Source organism: Theropithecus gelada, chromosome X, assembly GCF_003255815.1.
Source record: "Theropithecus gelada isolate Dixy chromosome X, Tgel_1.0, whole genome shotgun sequence".
NCBI lineage: Eukaryota > Metazoa > Chordata > Mammalia > Primates > Cercopithecidae > Theropithecus > Theropithecus gelada.
This window is the reverse complement of record NC_037689.1, coordinates 67,348,196-67,369,784: the sequence shown is the minus strand read 5'-3', so window position 1 is coordinate 67,369,784 and position 21,589 is coordinate 67,348,196. Positions and strand designations below refer to the sequence as shown.

The 21,589-nt window shown below is 35.5% G+C and overlaps 1 protein-coding gene across 2 annotated transcripts in view; it reads left to right on the top strand.

Annotated features, from left to right (window-relative positions):
* Positions 1–21,589, top strand: part of DACH2 (dachshund family transcription factor 2) — a 670,017-nt gene that overhangs the window by 516,448 nt on the left and 131,980 nt on the right. For both annotated transcript variants that reach the window (XM_025372281.1, XM_025372280.1), the window contains one exon: positions 9,390–9,548. In XM_025372281.1, the coding sequence (XP_025228066.1) occupies positions 9,390–9,548 (159 nt within the window). The remainder of the gene's footprint in view (positions 1–9,389; positions 9,549–21,589) is intronic.

Here is a 21,589-nt window from a genome sequence, read left to right as displayed (position 1 = left end):
GACAGCACCAAGACATAAAGGTTCCGTCCCCCTGATCTGAACACCTTCCACCAGGTCCCACCTCCAGCATTCGAAATTAAAATTCAACATGAGATTTGGGTGGGGACAAATATCCAAGCTATATTGGTGGTATTATATGATTATTTACTGTGAAGTGACTTGATAATATGTTCGTCATTTAGACAGACCACATGTTATTAAGAATGAAAGAAGGAACTCAAATTCAGATAAGAAAATGCTATCACTGTCTTGAACTTAGATTTTTCGAGTGTTTTAACTTGCAATACTTACAGTAGCAAGAAATGAATTCAAATTTCCAAAAAGTGTCTTGTCACACATAAACACATTTTTCTGTACTTGCCACAGCAGACAGCTTATATAGAATTGAAGGGTATTTTTATTTTATTTATTTATTTATTTATTTATTTATTTATTTATTTATTTATATTTATTTATTTATTTTTTGAGACAGAGTCTCACTCTGTCACCAGGCTGGAGTTCAGTGGTGTGATCTTGGCTCACTGTAACGTCTGCCTCCTTGGTTCAAGTAATTCTCCTGTCTCAGCCTCCCGAGTAGCTGGGACTACAGTTGCGCACCACCATGCCCAACTAATTTTTGTATTTTTAGTAGAGACAGGGTTTCACCATGTTGGCCAAGATGGTCTTGATCTCCTGACCTCGTGACCTGCCTGCCTCGGCCTCCCAAAGTGCTGGGATTACAGGTGTGAGCCACCATACCCAGCCATTGAAGGGTATTTTTTAAGAAAACTTCTACTCCAGGCAACATAACATGATACCACGATAAATATGACAATTTAAAAATGTGGGGGGTTCATAGGAGAGTGAATAAGATAAGATTATCATTTGGAATTGCAAAATAATATCTGGCAAAACCCCATTTTCTTCATGTCTACGATAAAATACCTTTGAACCAGAGTGTATTTTAAGTTATGCAAACTAATAGTTTGCAAGAGTTTCTCCAACCATATCATCACATTCGGCAGGTCATATGGAAGAGCACTGTGCCTTCATTATCTGTGATATAATTCCTTCTACAACTAAACTAATCTTTGAAATTCCATAATGTGATGTTCAAGTTTTAGCCACTGTGCTTTAAAGTGGCACTCAGGGAATACTTACATCTTGCAACATTTTAATTTAGAAACAAATATATTGGGACTTTGTTTGAATTTTACATTTACTTTGTGAAACATATTAGCCTTATTTTTAGAAATATGTATGAGTTAGGTGCAATTGACTTGAGTAAGCCTGTGGTGAGTACTTATATTTTAATTATCAAGTCTACTTTGAAGCGTGAGTTCCTTTTAAATCCAGAAACAAATTTATTCACTATTAATTTGGAAACTTTTGAACTTGACTCCTAATCTTTTTGAATGACAGTGATGATAAAAGTATAGGGTCATTTGTTTGATTTTTTTCATTTGTTTGTGTGGTTGGTGGTTTTGCCTGTAAAGATAATGCAGCCAACAGACATGAAAAAAAGCTCATCATCACTGGTCATTAGAGAAATGCAAATCAAAACCACAATGAGTACCATCTCATGCCAGTTAGAATGGTGATCATTAAAAAGTCAGTAAACAACAGGTGCTGGAGAGGTTGTGGAAAAATAGAAACACTTTACACTGTTGGTGGGAGTGTAAATTAGTTTGACCATTGTAGAAGACAGTGTGGCGATTCCTCAAGGATCTAGAACCAGAAATACCATTTGACCCAGCCATCCCATTACTTGGCATATACCCAAAGGATTATAAATCATTCTATGATAAAGACACATGCAAACGTATGTTTATTGCAGCACTATTCACAATAGCAAAGACTTGGAACCAGTCCAAATGTCCATCAATGATAGATTGGATTAAGAAAATGTGATACATATACACCATGGAATACTATGCAGCCATAAAAAAGGATGAGTTCATGTCCTTTGCAGGGACGTGGACGAAGTTGGAAACCGTCATTCTCAGCAAACTATCACAAGATCAGAAAACCAAACACCTTGTATTGTCACTCAGAAGTAGGAGTTGAACAATGAGGACACATGGGCACAGGGAGAGGAACATCACACACTGGGGCCTGTCAGGGGCTAGGGGGCTAGGGGAGGGATAACATTAGGAGAAATACTTAATGTAGGTGACAGGTTGATAGGTGCAGCAAACCACCAAGGCAAGTGTATACCTATGTAGCAAAACTGCATGTTCTGCACATGTAACCCAGAACTTAAAGTATAATAAAGAAAGAAGATAATGCTTATGTGTTAATACAACAGTTGTAGTGCATGTTGGTCCACCCATCACACTCTCTCACAGAGTCTTTGCACATTTCTTGGAACCCTTTGAAGGTTTGTATGTAAACATTCTGGTCATGCAACCAAGGCATTCTTTTCTTTCTTCCTGGATACTGCTCTGCTCAGTTGTATTCTCTTCTTTTTAGATTGTCCTTTCTGATACTCCACCTTCTTTATTTTGTTTTTCATATTTATTTCAGTCGCTATGTCAAGGGCCAATTGGAGGAGATGAGGCTAGTAGTAGGAAAATCAGTTAAGAGTCTCTTGAGATGATTGTAATGTGAGAGAGGAATGAGGGTCCAGACAAAGGCAGTGTCAGTGGGAATGGAAGGGAACTCAGTGTAAAGTCAATTCCAGATAATTTGGTCACTTAAGCACAGAGTGAATGGTTAAGAGATGGCAATGATACTTATTGCACTGAGAGATCTTTGAGGTCAAGGGATTTGCCTTTTATTTCTCTATTCCCAATACCTGCAAATAGCACCTGACACATGTTAAGAACTCAAACATTTCCCATTGAAACAACTGCATTATGCCACTAACAGATATAGGAAATAAAGGAGCAAGATCTCTTTCATTGAATAATGGTCAATTTAGTTTCAGATATGTTGAAATGAAGATGCTGTAGATACCTGTGTTTTAAACTGTTTTACACAAACTGCTTATACTCTAGGATAGCGCTTTCTAGTATAACTTTCCGCAAGGAAGTAAATTATCAGTATCTGTACTTCTCGATATGATAGTCCCTAGCTGCATGTGACCTTTGAGCATTGGTAATGTGATTAGTGCAACTGAGGAGCTGAATTTTTTCATTCTTTTTACTTTATTTTAATTCATTAAAAGTTACATTTAAATAGCCACAGGTGACTAGTGGTTATTGTATTGGCAAGTATAGCCCTAGAGGCTCATCAATTAGCTGCTATTATACCTCTGATTAAACTTGAAATTCCTAGACCATCACCCGGTGGTGTGGCTGTTTCTAGGTAACGTTTTAAAGTAAAAGAGGAGATAAACTAGTTGAGACCTTCTCAATATTTTAAAATGAATAATTGCTGTCTATTTTCTATCCATATTGGTTCAAATTACAGATGCACTGCATGATTGTGCTACTGATGTCACCAATCTGGAAAGCTGCTGAATATTCTATTTTTTGAATGCATACAGGAAAAGCAAATAAAATAATAATATGATAAAATTGTAGTGTATAGCACCTCTATACATACACACCTTGTTTTCCATTCATGTATTAGCACTTTACAATATCCTAAACCCTGAATTTGTGTCTATATGTGTATGTGTACACCTCCCCACTACACACACTTAACACATACTATATTATTATTTAGAAAAAAAATGAAGTCTTTAACGGTTTAATTATGATTCAAAATATTTTTCTACTACAAAATGCTTCATGCTGTGTAGATTCATCAAACAAGGTGTGTTTATCTAAGATTCTAGCTAAACAAATATTCTATGGCTGAGAGAACAAGCTCGATTTAGGCCGTATGCTACATAGACCTCTTCCCATTTGACTGCTTTTTCTTTGCCTTATGTACGTAAGATTACTGGAAACATGATCAATTTAGACCCATATTTTCAAATAATCTGACTTATATGTTTTGTTGTAGCTACAAAAGTTTCAGTGTAAGGACAGCTTGTTATAAACACTTCCATTTTTCACATTCAAGGCCATAGTTTTGAATTTATATAATTACTTTATATATTTTTTCTAGTAGGTGGCTTTTAAATGTGTACTTTGCAAAATGTACTAGCAACTGCTATTACAGTATTCCTCTAAAATTTTAAAAGTTACACTCAACTTGAATTCATAAGACAGATCACTTTTAAATTATGAAACACTTGCCTATGACTCACACAATTCTAGTAGTCTTAGAAACTCAAACCTACAGAAATTACAGCTTATTCATTTATAAAGAAGATCACTGACCCCTATGGGTGGATGAGGAAGACTGGTTACTAAATTTTCTTGATTCTCTTCAGCGAATATTTTATTAGCTTCCTTCACTCATTCTTAACAACATGGTGCTAAGGTGAAGAATGATTGCTTGGAATTTTTATTTAGAGCCTTACTGCTGGGTTTCCTTTATATCCATTTGAAACATGTTGGTGTTTCGGTGTTTTGGCTTGTAGGCTTATGCTAATTTGTTTGGAACACATCATAATGATCTTTGTTATTGCTTTTCACAACCTGACCATAGTAAGCATTGTGTTATTAGAATGGGAAATGCGGAAGTGCTAATTCAAAATTTTAGCAAATTAAAACATTAAAATACTGCTTTGGGTCCCACCCATGATATGATCTTGCTCCTTTTTTTTTTTTTTTTTTTTTTTTTTAATTGAGATGGAGTCTCGCTCTGTCGCCCAGGCTGGAGTGCAGTGGTGCGATCTCAGCTCACTGCAAGCTCCGCCTCCCAGGTTCACGCCATTCTCCTGTCTCAGCCTCCGGAGTAGCTGGGACTACGGTGCCCGCCACCACATCGGGCTAATTTTTTGTATTTTTAGTAGAGATGGGGTTTCACCATGTTAACCAAGATGATCTCGATCTCCTGATCTCGTGATCCACCCGCCTCGGCCTCCCAAAGTGCTGGGATTACAGGCGTGAGCCACCGCGCCCGGCCAATCCTTTTTCAAGTTATTATTTGTAACTAAATGGATAAAAAGGTCCTTTTTATGTGTTAAATTCCATGTTTCTGTTGTAGGGTCTCTGTGATTCATAGGTCTCTGCCCTCTACCCACTTATCCTACAAAGAAAATGCCACAAAAACAAATAACCTTCTGGGAACCCTAACATTTTAAAATGGAATTTTTTTTAAAAAGGTCTAAATTGCAAACTAAAGAGTTTCTGATTAAAGCAATAGAAGTTTGTCAGATACCTTGTTAAATTAATATTTCCCCACAGTGAATCACTTTATTGTTCTTACACTGATTCTAACTAAGAATATATATTTCTATGAAGTAAGGGCTTATAAAAATGTAGTTCTCTCTAGCTTTCCTATTGGTAACGTTAGGATTAAATTAGTACTAATGTAGCAATAGTTGCTTGTAATACTGTTGATTGTGTTACACTGTGTATTGTCATCAATTTAGTTTTACTAAATATTGTGGTAAAACAGTGATAAGTAATTGATATGGAAAAGCTCAAATAAATTATTCAGTTAATGAGGATTTGCTGCATTTTCTACATTATCTTTACATGCTTAGGACTGTGTTGGGTTACGTTTATACTTAATACAAAATTTCATGAAGACTTAAAGAGGTTATTTTATTTTCCCAAACCCACTGCCTACCCTGCCAGCCTCTTAGTCATGCCTTGTGAAAAATGCTGTCCAGTTTATCTCCTCTTTACTGGAGGAATTCCCTCACAAAGCTAGTATGGTCTGGTTCCAACAAATGTGCATACTTTAGTGTTATGGGCTGAATTACGTACCCTTAAAATTCAGATATTGAAGCCCTAACCACCAGTTACTTTGAAATGTGACTGTATTTATAGCTAAGGCCTTTAAGAAGGTGATTAAGTATACTTTAAAACAAAGAATCTAACCGTATTGCTTGTAACTCAAAGGATAAATGCTTCAGGGGATGAATACCTCATTCTCCATGATGTACTTGTTTCACATTGCATGCCTGTGGCAAAACGTATCAGGTACTCCATAAATATATACACGTACTCTGTACTCACAAAAATTAAAAAATAATAACAATTTAAATAAATAAATAAATAAATCCGGCCTAGAATGGATTCTAATCCAGTTTGCTTGGAGTTCTTATAAGAAGAGGAAACGTGGGCATAAAAGAGTTACCAAGGATGAACTTGCACAGAGGAAAGAGCATGTGAGGACACAGGGAAAACACAGTCATCTACAAACCATAGAGGAAGGTCTCAGGAGAAACTACTAAACCTGCCAAAACCATGATCTTGGACTTCTGACCTCCAGAACCGTGAGAAACTAAATTCTTGTGGTTTAAGCCATTCTGTCTGTGGTATTTGTTATGGCAGCCTTAGCTAACTACTGCATTTGGAGGTAGACAGACAGACAGATAGATAGGACAAGGAAGGTGGATATCCAAGCCTTCAAAATAGTGGTTAATACAAGGCTGACTGTAGCTTAGATTGGTCAAAATACTTTGTTAGTTTTAAGGGCAATGGGTATTACTGCATCTTGACAAAGAGGCATAAAAATGCAAATATTGGGGCCACTGAACATTCCAGATTAAGTCATAATTAATGTTTACACTTAAAAACGATAAGAGATTTAGGTAAAAAGACAAAAAATGTAGTCAGAGAGTTAATACCTCCTAATCCAAATATCTAGAATGTTCCACACTCCTCAGCCATTTGATTCATATACAGTTGCCGTTACATTGCAGGATAATACTTATATCCACATTTGGTGGAGGTGGGAAGAGATGGAAACTACCTTTTCTATCATTAACACAGTAGTTAACAAAGGTGTGAGCTGTTGGAAAAAGTGTATCCAAAGTTCTCATCAAAGCATACATAAAACCACATTGAAATCCTTTGATAAGATTTTTAAAACATTTCTATTCAAGCTTATTTGGAAAATGTGATACACAAACCATGAGAATACTACCTAATGTGCCATTTAATATTAAATGTAGACTAAATAGTTTTAAATTTATAAAATAAATATTAATATAATCTCAGCTCCAATGTTGCTGTGTTGCTGTTGCTGCTGTGATACTGCAGTACTATATTATTATCATATGGTATAATTTAATGTCTTCTAAATGTATCTTCCTTTGTCAATATTTTACTCATTTTATAAATTACAGTTCTGCAATGGTAAGCTAATTCATATCTTGAACATAGTGCTAAAATGATGTAGTGCTTCCGTTTTTGCTCAGTAATTGATCTTTCAAATTTTTGCATTTTCTGATATTAATCATGTTTATTGGCCTAATGTTTCTATAAAAAATTCTCAGTGTTGCAGTGGTTACTTTCATAGCTTATTAAAATACTCCCTTGCCCCACCATCTCTCTTCATTACAGCATAACAATGTCTTATTGATTTTAACTGAAATTTCAAATTTGTCAACACTAAAATATGTCAATGCACCAAACCATAAATTACCTCCCTGCTCTTAAGCACATGCTGTACAACAGCCAACATCTGGATGAAAAGAGAGAACAAGTGGTAATCATAGAAGTATTGCATGTTTTCAATGAACATAGCAGACCTCAACATGATCAAGGGAATGATTTTTGGTCCATTAAACCAGTCTATTAAATTCAATCAAATTTCCTACCTACGAAGGTTTCATGCATCTTGTCTGAATGGCTTATAGCAGGACCCCAACAAGTAACTGCTTATTTCTTCCCACATTTGATTGGAAAATCTGCGTCCACATCCGCAGGGCCAGATACCCTTCAATCTTTACATATACTGCTCTAGAATCTGGTGTTTCCTTATCTCAGCTCATCTAGTTGGAGGCTAGTCAAGATTCTCACTTTTGGATTAGAGATTAACTTTGGCCACAAAAGAACCTGAAAGAGTACTGAAGAGGAGGACTAGAATAAGGTTCTTCCTCTTCAGAACTGAGGTAAGACTGGATGACTGGAGAGGAAGGTTAAACAATCCTTTCAGAGATTCTAGCAGGCAATTTGCTTGAATAAATTTTAAATCTTGAGGAGGAATACCAATTGGGCCTGAAGACATTTCCCTGAAAAGTTTACAACTCTCAAAACTGCTTTTGCAAATGTGGTTTTTGAAATAAAAGTATAAAAATTTTTGTCCCCTTTGACTCAAATTCCATTCAGGGAATTAACTGATTCTAAGGAAATAATTTAAATGAAGGTTTTTGTTATAATGTAGACTATAGTAGTGACAATTGGAAACGAAGTCTAATGTTTAATAGTCACTGCACTTTGTAGATATGATACCTGAAGCAACATGACAGACTGCTTATAATGTAAAAATGGGTATCCATATGAACAAAGTGTGGGAGGGAAGTCAAAGATGTGAAAATAATCACAATATTAAATGTTGTGGATATGAGTATGTTGATTTTTCTACCTTTAAAAAAAACCCATTAAACGTACATATTTTACAGAGCTCCCAAGAGTCCCAAGACCAAACCGCACACAAACAGGGTCAGAGTTTTAGGCAGTAAGTGGGATGGTGTCAGCCAGGTAGAGTGCTAATGTTGCAGTCCCTACATGGGAATGGAGGAGGAACCACTGACCCCTGAATGAATGAAGCACATCAAGCAAATAGATGCAGCTGCCTGCACAACCATTTTGTTTTCTAAAGCCAGACTATCTGCTTCTGCAGTGATTCGAATCCCACTCTTTACTTCCCTGTTTAAAGTATTATCCTGAAAGAATGTCCTGGAAATTATTCTGTATTTATTTTCCATATGGTTTTAAGCAATGGTTCTATCCCCCATAGTATGTTAGATACCAGATGAAATAGCTATGTCAATGTAGATCATGATTTATCTACATTTATACACACTTCACCTCACGTTCTATCTTGAAGGATCAAGGTAAGTATAATTTCAAATTCAAAGCAATTGTTTCCTATTTTTGTCCAGCTTATTTTATACAGAACTCTAGTGTGTATGAATAGATTTGCTTCTCTGAGTGACCTGAGAAGAAAAGATCATTCTTTTCTTACTATGTATTTTTGCATGTTATCATGCTCTTACAAATGATTGTGTTCTTTTTCAGTGATCAGTACAGTCCTTTAAAATATAGTATATGTATGTTAAAGGTTTAGAATACAAGGCAGTGGTGGTCAATTAATGTTCCCTAACATGTAAGTGCTTCTAAAAGCTATTCATTATGATTCCAGATTTGTTGAGAATACCAACAAGTCAAGAGTGCCTATACTATTATTGAGAATGATTTAGCCTTCCCAAAGGCAGCTTACATCTCTAGACTATTGAAAGTTTTTGAAACTGTCATAAAAATGAGTTAACTGTGTTCAATAACAATATTCTAAGAGGTGGTATTCATGATTGCAGCCCTAAAAGGGAATTTTAAAAAGCCTTCTTATGGAAAGTTGTCAAATTGAAATCTGTTTATATGAATCTTTTTCAGGTGGAAGTGAATCCCCCTGGGATAAGGATAAGATGCAGTCTCCATTTGCGGCACCTGGACCCCAACATGGAATTGCTCATGCAGCCCTAGCTGGCCAGCCAGGCGTTGGAGGTGCTCCAACCCTCAATCCACTGCAGCAGAACCACCTGCTAACCAATAGTATGTATACCGTCCTCCCAAAACTGGGTGTGTTGAGCAAAATACTATCCAAGACCTACTAGAAAACTTTGGCTGGCAGGGCTTAGTCTATTTTTCTTCAATAAGGTTTACCGATTTAGTATCAGAAGGGGAGGTAAAGAGGGAAAGTGAGTCCCTCTTTACCTCCTCTTCTGATATTAAATGGTTAAATCTTAAGTACATGTAAGGGCACATGGGAGGTACATGGAAGGTAGAGGTATACAGAGTAGAGGTACATGGGAGGCTATGTAGTATAGTCATTAAGAATGTTGGCTAAAGTCACATAAACTTGTGTTTGAATCCCACATGTTTCGAATTCTTTTTTTTTTTTCCTTTTTTTAATGGAGTTTTGCTCTTGTTGCCCAGGCTGGAGTGCAATGGAGCGATCTTGGCTCATTGCAACCTCCGCCTCCTGGGTTCAAGCAATTATCCTGCCTCAGCTTCCCAAGTAGCTGGGATTACAGGCACCTGCCACCACAGCCAGCTAAGTTTTTTTTGTTTGTTTGTTTGTTTTTTGTATTTTTAGTAAAGATGGGGTTTCACCATGCTGGCCAGGCTGGTCTTGAACTCCTGACCTCAGGTGATCTGCCCGCCTTGGACTCCCAAAGTTCTGGGATTACAGGTGTGAGCCACTACACCCGGTCACATGTTTTGAATTCTACATTATTGTTAGATGTTGGAGAAGTCACCTAACATTTCTAAGTCTTAATATCCACAACTATATAGACTGTGGATAAAAATACACCGACTTAAGGTTGCTGTGAGGTCTCAGAATAATAAAGTAAAATATGTTAACAGTGAGTTGCATATAGTAAGTACTATATATATCACGAGTAGTATTATTACTTAGCAATCGCACTATAGCTAATGTATACAAATACAGGTTTAGATGATGTTTTAGGGACTTCAAAGACCCACAAGTCTTTCTGCAGCAAAGCAGATCTTGTGTATATTACTTTTGTATATATCTTACTTTTCTTACGAATGGATAATCCAGGATAGGGTTTCATTACTCTCTTCCCTGACACTTTTATTCTCCCATTCTACCTTGGGATTAAGGCAACAGAGGAATTCTGAGACATTTTAATATAATGTTCCAAATCTTAGTGAAATTGGTCAGTTATTAAGCATACAAAAATAGGTTATGGTGTGTTACTTTAAAGTGGTTATAATCTCAAGCATAAAATGTCCCATACAAAATGAAATGTTAAACAAAAGCAAATGAAATGAATGCCAGAAAAGTTATAAATATTATGATATGAAAAGTTAAAAAAGGACTGATTAAGGTAGATTCAGGTTATAATGAGGGTAATTTAGAAGACTTTGGCCTCTAGTCCGACATATAAAGAGCTTGGAAGTCATTACTCCCATCTTTGCAACTAGAAAAAAGATAAACAATCTGAGAATCACCAACTCTTATTAAAGCCATTAGAGCTTGAGGTCACAGAGCCTCACCATGCTGGAAACTAGAGAGAAAGGCAGCACAGCTCATAAGGAGAAGAAGCCACAGCTAGATCCTGGTAGAAGCATTTAAAAGATAATTGAGTAATTGCAGGAGACTTGCTGTAGATCTAGCTCAAGAGACAAAAATCTCGTGGGGGCCCTGGTTTATGAGGCCCTTACACTTTCATGAGTTTTATTTCTAGGAGCCCTACCAGATTCTCAGGGTGAAGATATGAGAACATTCTCCTCATGTTTCTAGCAAGGGGAAAAGAAAAGTAACAACTTTGAAATATGCTCATAGTAGTCTGTTCTCCTGAAGGCCCGTCCTCAAAGAAAACTATTTTACCAGAGCTTAAACTACTTGGTGTTGCTAGAGCCTAACTGACCTCGGGAAAGGGATATACTAACCTCCAACCCTCTCTAACTTTTATGTGAGGGGAAAAGAACAGTACAGTTCCAGCAGCCTTAAGCCTTCTGTCTCACCTAAGGACTTACGGGAGTTAAAAATTACTTGTGAAAGTCACAGCCCAAGGATACAGGCTCACTAAGGGGCTAAGACCTAATCATAAGATTACAGAATGTTTCTTCTCTCACATTTAAGTATCCCCACAGTAGTGCTCCTGTATAACAAAGGGGGATTACAGCTTAAAGAACTGCAATTTTCAGACCCTAGTTATGACAGGTTCTCTAGGGAGAAGCAAAACTAAGGAGGACAGAAACAAGACTAGAGGAAAATTTAGACACTAATGCCACAGGTAAAGCAAGCATTTACGATAGCCTAACTACCAGCCAGATCAGCATAAAACCTATCACCAAAGGCCCATTTACTTCAGTCTCTCCTACTACATCATTTCTGGCTTTAAACGAAAAAGAAAATGCAAACATAAACAAAATCAAATAACACAATCTGAAGAGACAGAGCAAACAACAGAACCAAATTCAGACATAGCTGATATTTTAGAATTATCAGACTGAGAATTAAAAAAAAAAAAAAAAACTAATATACTAAGAGAATGGAAAAAACGAACATCATACAGAACACATGGGATAGTTAATCAGTGAGGCAGAAACCCTAAGAAAAAATCAAAAGAAAATGCTAGGAATAAAAGAAAGAACTCCAATAAAATGAAGAATATCTTATATGAAATAATCGATAGAATACACAGAGTCAAGCAAAGAATCAGTAAGCTTGAAGATATTTCAACACATACTTCCCAAGCTGAAAAAAGAGAAATGATGACAGAAATAAAATACTAGAATGGACTATCTAAGAACTGTGTGACAAAGAAAAGAAAAAGATAAAAGAACAGAAGACATATTTCAAATAACAACGACTGAGAGTTTTCCAAAATTAATGAGAAACACCAAATCACAAATTGTTCAGCAAACACTAAGTAGGATAAATACCAAAATCTACAAATACCCATATCATATTCCAACTGCAGAAAACCAATGACAAAAAGAAAATCTTGAAAGAAGACAGAGAAAAAAACTTTATTTTCACACAGAAACAAAGATAATAATTACACTGGACTTCTCTTTAGAAACCAGGCAAATAGCAAGAGAGTGGAATGAAATATTTAGAGTGTTGAAAAAGAAAACACCATAAATGTATACCCTTACTACCCACCCACAAGAATTTAAAAATATGTATTTAAAACCCCACAAACCTAGAATTCTGTCTCCAGGAAAATTTCCCTTTAAAAGTGAAGGAAAAATAAAAACTTTCTCAAACAAAAATTGAGGTAATTTGTTACCATACCAGTAGAACTGCATCGCAAGAAACATTGAAAACTCTTCACGAAAAAAGAAAATGATATACATTGGAAAGTTTGATTTATGTAAACAAAGGAAGAGCACTAGAGGAGGAATAAATTAAGATAAATTAATTTTTTAAATTTCTTCTTTTTGTTTTGTTAGTTTGTTTTTTTACAGGGTCTCACTCTGTCACCCACGCTGGAGTGCAGTGGTGTGATCACGGCTCACTGCAGCCTTGACCTCCCAGGATCAGGAGATCCTCTCTCCTAACCCCCTCCACCCCCCAGTAGCCGGGACTACAGGCATGTGCCACCACTCCCAACTAACCTTTGTATTTTTTAGTAGAAACAGGGTTTTGCCACGCTGCCTAGGCTGGTCTTGAATTTCTGGGCTCAAGAGACCTGCCTGTCTTGGCCTCCCAGAGTGCTGGGAATACAGGCATGAGCCACCATGCCCAAACAATTTATAAAAATTCTTAGTTAATCTAACACATAATGGTCTGTTCAAATAATAAAAGCAATATAAGCAGGAGGAGCAATTCTTATATCAGGTAAAACAGACTGTAAAGCAAAAGCAGTGAAGAAAAGACAAAGAAGGTCATTATATTGATATATTGATAAAAGGATACATCCAACAAGAAGATATTACATTCCTAAATATACCTGCACCTAACTCTGAAACTCCCAGATTAATAAAACAGTTACTACTAGACCTAGGAAAAGAGGTAGACAGCAGCACAATCATAGTGAGTGTCTTCAACACTCCACTGACAGAACTAGACATAGCATCAAAGCAGAAAGCAAACAAGGACTTAAACTGAATGCTAGAACAAACCGACCTAAAAGTATTTACAGAGCACTTTATCCAATAAATGCAGAATTTACATTCTTCTCATCAGCATGTGGCACATTCTCTAAGATAGACCATGGATTAGTCCATTTTCACGCTGCTGATAAAGATATACCCAAGGCTGGACAATTTACAAAAGAAGGAGATTTAATGGACTTACACTTCCACGTGGTAAGGGAGGCCTCACAATCATGGTGGAAGGCAAAAGGCACTTCTTACGTGGCAGTGGCAAGAGAGAGAATGAGAACCAAGTAAAGGGGTTTCTCCTTATAAAACCATCAGATCTCGTGAGACTTATTCACTACCATGAGAAGGGTATGGGAGAAACCTCTCCCATGATTCAGTTATCTCCCACTGGGTCCCTCCCAAAACACATGGGAATTATGGGAATACAATTCAAGATGAGATTTGGATGGGGACACAGAGCCAAACCATATCAGCCCATATGATAGGCCAAAAAACATGTACAATTTCTTTCAGTTCAGTTCAGATTTTGATTATTTTTTGTCTTCTGATATGTTTGGGGTTGGTTTGCTCATGCTTCTCCAGTTTCTCTAGTTGTGAGAATAGGTTGTTAATTTGAGATCCTTCTAACTATTTGGTGTAGGCATATAATGCTATAAACTTCAATACTAACACTGACTTAGCTGTGTCCCAAAGATTGTCATATGTACTATCTTTGGTCTCATTAGTCTCAAAGAATTTCTTGATTTCTGCCTTAATTTTACTATTTACCCAAAAGTCATTTGGGAGCATGTTGTGTAATTTCCATGTAATTATATGATTGAATTTGTTAGTATTGATTTCTATTTTTACTATTGTGCTGTCCAAGTGTGGCTGGTATAATTTCACTTTTTTCAATTTGCTGAAGATTGTTTTATGTTTGATTATGTGGTAGATTTTAGTATGATTTATTTTTTTCCCAATTTTCTGAGTTTTTAAATATTTGATTATGTGATCAATTTTAGAGTATGTGCCATGTGCAGATGAGAAGAATGTGCATTCCATTGTCTTTGGTTGGAGAGTTCTGTAAATGTGTATTAGGCCCATTTGGTCAATTGTGAGTTCAGGTCTTGAATATCTTTGTTATTTTATGCTTTGATGATTTGTCCAATACTGTCAGTGTAATGTTGAAGTCTCTCACTATTATTGTGTGTAAATCCAAATTTCATCATAGTTCTCTAAGAACTTGCTGTATGAATCTGGGTGCTCCTCTGTTGGGTGCATATTTATTTAGGGTAGTTAGGTCTTCTTGGTGAATTAAACCCTTTATTATTATGTAATGCTCTTTTTTCTTTTTTGATCTAACCACAGTAAAAAAATAAAGGAATCCATGATTTTGTTCTTTGAAAAAATTAATAAGATACATAGATTACTAGCTAGACTAATAAAGACACAAAAGACAGAAAATCCAAATAAACACAATTACAAATGACAAAGGGGACATTACCACTAACCCACAGAATACAAAAAATTCTCAGAGACTTACTATAAATACCTCTATGCACACAAACTAGAAAATCTAGAAGAAATTGATATATTCCTGAAAATATACAACCTCCCAAGACTGAACAAAAAAGAAATTGAATATCTGAACAGACCAATAATGAGTTCCAAAATTGAGGCAATAATAAAAAATCTACCAAACAAGAAAAGCCAGGGACTAGATGGATTCACAGCTTAATTATATTAGATGTACAAAGAAGGGCTGATACCATTTATACAGAAAATATTCCCCAAAATTGAGGAGGAGGGACCTTTCTAACTTGTTCTATGAGGCCAGGATCATCCTGATACCAAATCCTTGCAGATGCACACCAAAAACAGTAAAAGGTAAAAAGAAAAAGGTATTGTCATCAGGACAATATCCTTGATGAACACAGATGGAAAAATCTTCAAGAAAATACTAGCAAACCAAATTGAGCAACACATAAAAAGCTAATCCACTATGATCAAGTATGCTTTATCCCTGGCATCCAAGGTTGTTTCAACATATGCAAATAAATACATGTGATTCATCATATAAACAGAAGTAAAAACAAAAACCACATGGCTATCTCAATAGATGCACGAAAGGTTTTTGGTAAAATTCAAGATCCCTTCATGTTAAAAACCCTCAGTAAACTAGGCATTGAAGGAGCTACCGCAAAATAATAAGAGCCATCTCTGACAAACCCACAGCCAACATCACACTGAACTGGCAAAAGTTGGAAGCATCACCCTTGAAAACCAGCAGAAGACAAGGATGCCTTATCTCACCACTCTTATTCAACATAGTACTGAAACTCCTGGCCAGAGCAATCAGACAGGGGGAAGAAATCAAAGGCATCCAAAAAGGAAGAGAGGATGTCAAACTATCCCTAATCGCAGATGACATAATTCTACATCATGAAATTAACCCAAATGCCCATCAACAGTAGATTGGATAAAGGAAGTGTTGTACATATACACCATGGAATACTACACAGCCATAAAACAGAATTAGGTCATGTTCTCTGCAGCAGCATGGATGGAGCTGGAGGCCATTACCCTAAGAAACTAATGCAGGAACAGAAAACCAAATACCACGTATTCTCACTCAAAAGTGGAAGCTAAACCATGAGAACACATGGACACAAAGAGGAAAATAACAGACACTTGGGCCTAATGGAGGGTGCAGGGTGGAAGGAGGGAGATGATCAGAAAAAAATACTATTGGGTACTATGCTTATTACTTGTATGAGGAAATAGTCTATACAACAAACCCACATGACACACAGTTTACTTGTATAACAAATCTGCACATATACACCTGAACCTAAAATAAAAGTTAAAAAAGTCTCAATACATTTTTTGAAAATCAAAGTTAGATGAAATATCTTCTCAGGCCACAGTGGAATAAAACTAGAAATCAACTGCCAAAGGAACCCTCAACACTATAGAAGAACATGGAAATTAAGCAATCTGCTCTTGAAAGATTTTTGGTTTAACAATAAAATCAAGATGGAAATTTAAAAAGTATTCAAAATGAATGATAATAGTGACACAAGTTATTAAAACAGCTGGAATATAGAAAAAAGTAAACAGTGCCAAGAGGAAGGTTTATGTTACTAAACGCTTACATCGAAAAATCTGAAAGGTCACAAATTAACAACCTAACATCACATCTCAAGGAACTAGAGCAACTAGCCCAAACCAAACCCAAAGCTAGCAGAAGAAAAGAAATAACAAGGATTAGAGCAGAACTAAATAAAATGGAAACAAAATCTATGAAAAAAAGATCAATTTAAAAAAAGTTAGTTCTGTGAAAAGATACAAAATCAATAGAACATTAGGTAGATTAATCAAGAAAATAAGAGAGATGATTCAAATAAGCTCACTTAGAAATAAAAATGGAGCTATTACAACCAACACCACAGAAATTCAAGATTTTTTGAGACTACTATGACCACCTCTATGCACACAAACTAGAAAACCTAGAGGAAATGGTTGAATTCCTGGAAACATACAAACCTCTTAGCTTGAATCAGGAAGAACTAGAAATCCTCAACAGATCAATAATAGGCAGTGAGATTGAATCAGTAATTTAAAAATTGCCAAAGAAACAAGAGCCCAGGACTAGATGGATTTAAAGCCAAATTCACTGGACCTTCAAAGAAGTGATACCAATCCTACTGAAACTGTTCCAAAATATTGAGAGAGAATACCCTCCAACTCATTCTATGAAGCCAGCATCACCTTGTTAGCCAAGCAAGGAAAGCACATAACCAAAAAAAGATAACTATAGACCACTATCCCTGATGAACCTAGATGAAAAAAATCCTCAATAAAGTACAAGCAAACCAAATTCAACAACACATCAAAAAGATAATACACCATGATCAAGTGGGTTTCATCCCAGTAATACAGCGATGGGTCAATGTACTCAAGTCCAGAAACGTGATTCACCACCTAAACATAATTTAAAACCTAAAGCATATGATCATCTCAATAAATACAGAAAAACATTCAATAAAATCAAACATTCCTTTATTATAAAAACCCTCAACAAATTAGACATTGAAGGAACATAATTAAAATTATAAAAGCCATCTATGACAAACCAACAGTCAGCATCATACTGGAAGGGCATACACTGGTGGCATTATCCCCATAAGAACTGGAACAAGAGAAGGTTGCCCATTTTTACCACTCCTGTATAACATAGTGCTGGAAGTCCTAGCCAGACCAATCAGGCCAGAGAAAGAAAGAAAGGACACACAAATAGGAAAAGAGAACGTTAAAACATCTATCTTCACTGGCAATATGATCGTATAAGTAGAAAGTCCTATAGACGCTATCAAAGGATTTCAAGATATGTTAAATGACTTCAGTACTGTTTCAGGATACAAAATCAACATACATAAAATTGTAGCATTTCTATATACCAATAAGATTCAAATCAAGAATGAGAGCCAAATCAAGAATGCAATCCCATTTACAATAGTCACAAAAATGTAAAATATCTAGCAATACATCTACCAATGAGTCGAAAGATCTCTATAAGGAGGACTACAAAACACTCCTGAAAGAAATAATAGATGACACAAACAAATGGAAAAACATTCCATGCTCATGGATTGGAAGAATCAGTATTGTTAAAATGGCCATACTGCCCAAAGCCATCTACAGACTCATTACAATTTCTATCAAAATACAAATGCCGTTCATTTAAATAATTAATAAAAAAACTATTATAAAATTCATATGGAAGAAAAAAATTGGCCTAAATAGCCAAAGCAATCTTAAACAAAATGAACAAAGCTGGAGAGTTATCACATTGCTGGATTTCTAATTATACTACAAGGATATAGTAACCAAAACCAAAACAGAATGGTACTTATATGAATATAGACATATAGACAAATGGAACAGAATAGAGAATCCAGAAATAAAGCTGATCTTTGACAAAGCATCCAAAAGCATAAATTGGGGAAAGGACACCCTATTCAACAAATGGTGCTTGGAAAATTGGATAACCATATATAGAAGAATGAAACTAGATCCCTGTCTTTCACCATATACAAAAATAAACTAGAGATGGATTAAAGACTTAAACCTAAGACCTCGATTAATAAAAATTCTAGAAGAAAACCTAGAAAAAAACTCTTCTAAACATTGGTCTAGACAAAGAATTTGTGATTAAGACCCAAAAAGCAGATGTAATAAAAATAAATAAATAAATGGGGCCTCATTAAACAAAACAAAAAAAAGCTACTGCACAGCAAAAGTAATAATCTTCAGAGTAAACAGCCAATTCACAGAATGGCAGAAAATGCTTGCAAACTCTGCATCTAACAAAGGACTAATATCCAGAATCTACAAAGAACTCAAACAAATCAACAAGACAAAAACAATAACATCAAAAATGTGGGCAAGTGACATTAGTAGACACTTATCAAAAGAAGATATACAGGAAATGCAAATCAAAACCACAGTGTGATACCACCTTACTCCTGCAAGAATGGCCATAATCAATAAATCAAAACATAACAGATGTTGGTGTGGATGCAGTGAAAACGGAACACTTCTACATTGCTGGTGGGAATGTAAACTAGTACAACCACTATGGAAAACAGTGTGGAGATTCCTTAAAGAACTAAAAGTAGAACTACCATTTGATCCAGCAATCCTGCTACTGGGTATGTATCCAGAGGAAAAGAAGTAATTACACACACAAAAAAAAAAAACACGCACTTTTATAGCCACACAATTCACAATTGCAAAAATATGGAACCAGCCCAAATACTCATCAATCAACAAGTGGATAAAGAAATTGTATGTATGATATATATGTGATATATATAATGGAATACTACTCAGCCATATAAAGGAACAAATTAATTGCATCCACAGCAGCCTAGATGGAACTGGAGATTATTCTTCTAAGTGAAGTAACTCAGGAATGGAAAACCAAACATTGTGTGTTCCCACTCAAAGGTGGGAGGTAAGCTATGAGGATGCAAAGGCATAAGAATGATACAATGGACTTTGGGGACTCGGGGGATAATATAGCAGGTGGGAGAGAGATAAAAGACTATAAATTGGGTCCAGTGTATACTGCTTAGTTGATGGGTGCACCCAAATCTCAGAAATTACCAAAAAAGAACTTAATCGTGTAACCAAATGTCACCTGTTGTCCAAAAACTTGTGGAAATAAGAAATAAGAAAAAAGATATACAAATCGCCAAGAGAAAATGCTCAACATCCCTAATCAATAGGAAAATGCAAATCGAAACCACAATGAGATGCTACCTTACCCCTGCCGGAATGGATATTATTAAACATTAAAAAAAATATATAGATGCTGGCCTGGATGTAATGATAAAGGAGCACTGTTCCTTTTAGACACTGTTGATGGGACACTGTTGATGGGAATGTAATTTAGTACAGCCCCTATAGAAAACCATATGGCGATTTCTCAAAGAACTAAAAGTAGATCTGCCATTCAATCCAGCAATCCCTCTACTGTGTGTCTATCCAAAGGAAAAGAAGTCATTATATCAGAAAGACACCTGCACTTGTATGCTTACCGTAGCACCATTCACAATTGTAAACATATGGAATCAACCTAAGTGTTCCTCAACAGATGAGTAGATAAAAATAAAGTGTTATATGTATACACCATGGAATACAACTCAGCCACAAAAAGAAGAAATTAATATCTTTTGCAGTCATTTGGATGGAGCTGAAGGTCATTATTCTAAGTGAAGTAACTCAGGAGCAGAAAACCAAGTGTTGTATATTCTCACTTATAAGTGGGATTTAAGCTATGTGTATGCAAAGAAATACAGAGTGGTACATGGACATTGCAGAATCAGAAGGGAGGAGTGTGGGAGCTGGGTGAGGGACCAAAAAAACTACATTATGGGCACAGTGTACACTTCTCAGGCTACAGGTGCACTAAAATCTCAGATTTCACACTATGCAATTCATCCATTTAACCAAAAGTTACCTGTACAGGCAAAGCTATTGAAATATGAACAATAACAAGAAAAAGTAATTTTAAAAAGAATGTATTGGGTCATTATACTTGTGGATGAGTGAAATAAGTGACAGCAATGTTATAAAGGACTGAAAGGAGGAATTGAGAACTGAGAATACTCTGTTATAAGGCATTTGTACTACCCCTGAAGTAGTATAGTGGTATTTGTAAATGGAATAAGACTAATTGTAAATATATATTGAAAACTCTAAGGCAAACACTAAAGAACATTAAAAGTTTTAACGGTTTGATTTTTAAAACATTAAAAATTTTAATAAAAATTTTAAATTCCTCTTAAATTCATGTGGAACATTCACCAAGATAGGACATATTCTGGTCCATAAAATACACTTTAACACATTTAAGAGAATAGAAATCAAAGTATACCCTCAGTCATAATGGAATTAAACGAGAAGCCAATAACAGAAAGACAGCTGTAAAATAAAAAAATACTTAGAGATTAAACAGTACACTTATAAATACCACACAAGTCAAAAAAAGAACCCCCAAGAAAAATTCAAAAGTATTTTAAAGCAAATGACAATGAAAATATAATTTATCAAAATTCATAGGATGTAGCAAAAGCAGTGCTTAGAGGGAAATAAATAGCATTGAATTAATTAATATATTAAAAAGGATAAAGAGATAAAATCAGTAATCAAAGCTACCACTTTAGGAAAATAAAAAGATAAAAAATCTAAAGCAGAAGAAAATAAATAATAATTATTAGAATAGAAATGAATGAAATTGAAAACAGAATATCAACAGAGAAAATCAATGAAACCAAAAGCTGGTTCATTGACAAGACAAATGAAATTCATATACCCCTAGGCAGACTGACTAACAAAAAGAGAGAAGATGCAAATTACTATTATCAGAAAATAGAGGCCATCACTATTTATACTATGACATTAAATGATAATATAGCAATACTCAACAACTCTATACCCACAAATTTGATAACTTGGAA